This window comes from Mus musculus, chromosome 17, assembly GCF_000001635.26.
Source record: "Mus musculus strain C57BL/6J chromosome 17, GRCm38.p6 C57BL/6J".
Classification (NCBI taxonomy): domain Eukaryota; kingdom Metazoa; phylum Chordata; class Mammalia; order Rodentia; family Muridae; genus Mus; species Mus musculus.
The window spans coordinates 20181106-20183298 of NC_000083.6; the positions used below are offsets into that span (position 1 = coordinate 20181106).

Here is a 2193-nt window from a genome sequence, read left to right on the forward strand (position 1 = left end):
CAATAAAAGCAAATCTAATAGCCTGGGCTGCTTTCAGGAACGAATATAAGCAACAAATCAACAATTAATATCCCACTCTGCTGTAAGAAATATTTGCTTATGGACTTACGATTATAGGAACAGAAATATACAAAATATACTTTTAATATATTTCAACTCTATTATAAGATATATGAGTATAAGTATTTTTCAAGTTGTCTTCATTGTGTTTAACTATACCCTCCCTTTCTGTGTTTAAACCCATGATATTTCCTCCATCTAATTTGATATATTGTCCACTATCTTCATCTTCTAAACCATTCAAAGTTTTTTTTAATTTTTTCTTCATCACATAGTTCTAAAGGGTTTACCCTTCCTGCAAAGACCATTAGAAATGGGGAAAAAGTATATTCAACAAAGCAAGGTAGATTTGTCACAGCAAGACACAGTCTCAAAATGACTTTATTCCAGATTACTTTCATGCTATGAAAGTATAAAATGAACTTACAAATGTAACATAAAAAATAAAGGGTGTTTTAAAATACTAGTTATATAGTATAGTCTATAATGTAGGGAAATTAGGGAAGCAGAAAATTGAAATAGTTTGTCAAATTATCTCCACACTCAAAAACAGAAATCATTGTAAACAATGTTATCAGAGTCAGATACAATGTCAAAATTCTTTGCCTAAGGATTGGTACCACATACAATAAGGATGTTTTCCCAACTCAACTGATGCAATAACAATAGGCTTGTTTTGTGTCACATACTCTTGTACCACCTCAGTAATAGCCCATGCTCTGGACTCAGCTAAAATCTACCAAAATAGGACTGATATCTTTTTCTCATTTTTATTTTTCTTCCAAATCAGAGGACGATGAAGTATTTCTTCTAGACTTCAAAAATCTTATGCAAAGTAGGATGAGATGGGAAGTGAGAATAGGACAGCAGAGGAAACATTTCCATGCCATCATGAGTGTCACATCCTATGGCTCAGAGTCTTTGTGAAGACAAGTTTCTGGTTTTGTCACTGTTCAGGGCTGAGTCCTCCCTCAGGGCCCTCTCCAGACTAGCTGATAGGGAGTAGATCAGTCTCTCTCTGAATTGCTGACCTAGGAAAACATAGAGTATTGGGTTGAGGCAACTATTGAAGGAGGCCAGAGTGCTTGCTGTGTTCACCCACGTGTCAATATTATTCTGTGTCTCCTTGTTCCCAATATTGCCTAAAAGAAAAATCAATTGAAAAGGGAACCAACAGACAAAGAAAGAAATTGCTACAGCAGTGAGGACACGTAAAGGACGACTGGAATTCACAAAACCTCTTCTGCCTATCTTGGCAGCCATGAGTCCATAACAGATGACAATGAAGATCATTGGTATGCTGAAGCCAATAATGAAACTGATGGTTACTGAAATTAAACTCACAGTCATAGATACTTTTACTTGCTCCTCAGGGGTTGCAGCCCAGGATTCAAAATTACATATGCAATGTACTTTCCCACTTTCATCTTTCACTGTAGTCACGAAGATACAATGTGGAAATATAAGCATCAGAACAAGTATCCAAGCTCCAAAGATCACTTTCGTTGCCACATTCACAGTTCGATGATTCTGAGCCCATACTGGATGCAGAACACAAATACAACGATCCATGGCAATGAAAGTAATCAAGAAGATACTTAGAAAAAGGTTTACGTTTATAATCATGTGAACAAATTTGCAAAGGAACCAACCAAAAAGCCATTCTCCATTCATGACAATTGAGGTGATCTGAAATGGTAGACTTGCCATGTAAGAGAAGTCAGACAATGCCAGGTTCAGATAACAGATTGTTGTCACAGTGTGTGTCATCCGGAACCCAGCCACATAAATCACAAGCCCATTACCTATCACACCAAGGAGAAAGGTTATAGAGAGGACCACAACTAAGAAGATACATATAACTCTGGAGGTGGTAGAATCATAAAACACCACTTCTGATCCATTCTGAGGTATGGAGAAGTTGGCTTCCATTTTGTCAGCACCTGCAACATTTCAACAATGACTGTTTCTCACATCTGTCTCCATCTTATAGCATATTTATTCAAATCCCCACACATCACCTTTTATAACAGAGTACCTATTCTGAGGGTAATCTAGGAAAACATGATTCTCTGTTGAATGTCTGTTATGTAAAGTTTAGTTCTATACATCATTTAAAAAGCTTTACTACTA

At 36.5% G+C, this 2193-nt stretch overlaps 1 protein-coding gene across 1 annotated transcript; it reads right to left on the reverse strand.

Annotated features, from left to right (window-relative positions):
* Window positions 1–972: 972 nt before the first annotated feature.
* Window positions 973–1992, reverse strand: Fpr-rs6 (formyl peptide receptor, related sequence 6). The gene has a single exon (NM_177316.2). It carries the CDS (start codon window positions 1990–1992, stop codon window positions 973–975), a length of 1020 nt encoding a protein of 339 aa, NP_796290.2.
* Window positions 1993–2193: the final 201 nt, after the last annotated feature.

Excerpts from the sequence above, each read along its gene's own strand:
- Fpr-rs6 (NM_177316.2), bottom strand. The coding sequence starts at position 1,992 with ATGGAAGCCAACTTCTCCATACCTCAGAATGGATCAGAAGTGGTGTTT.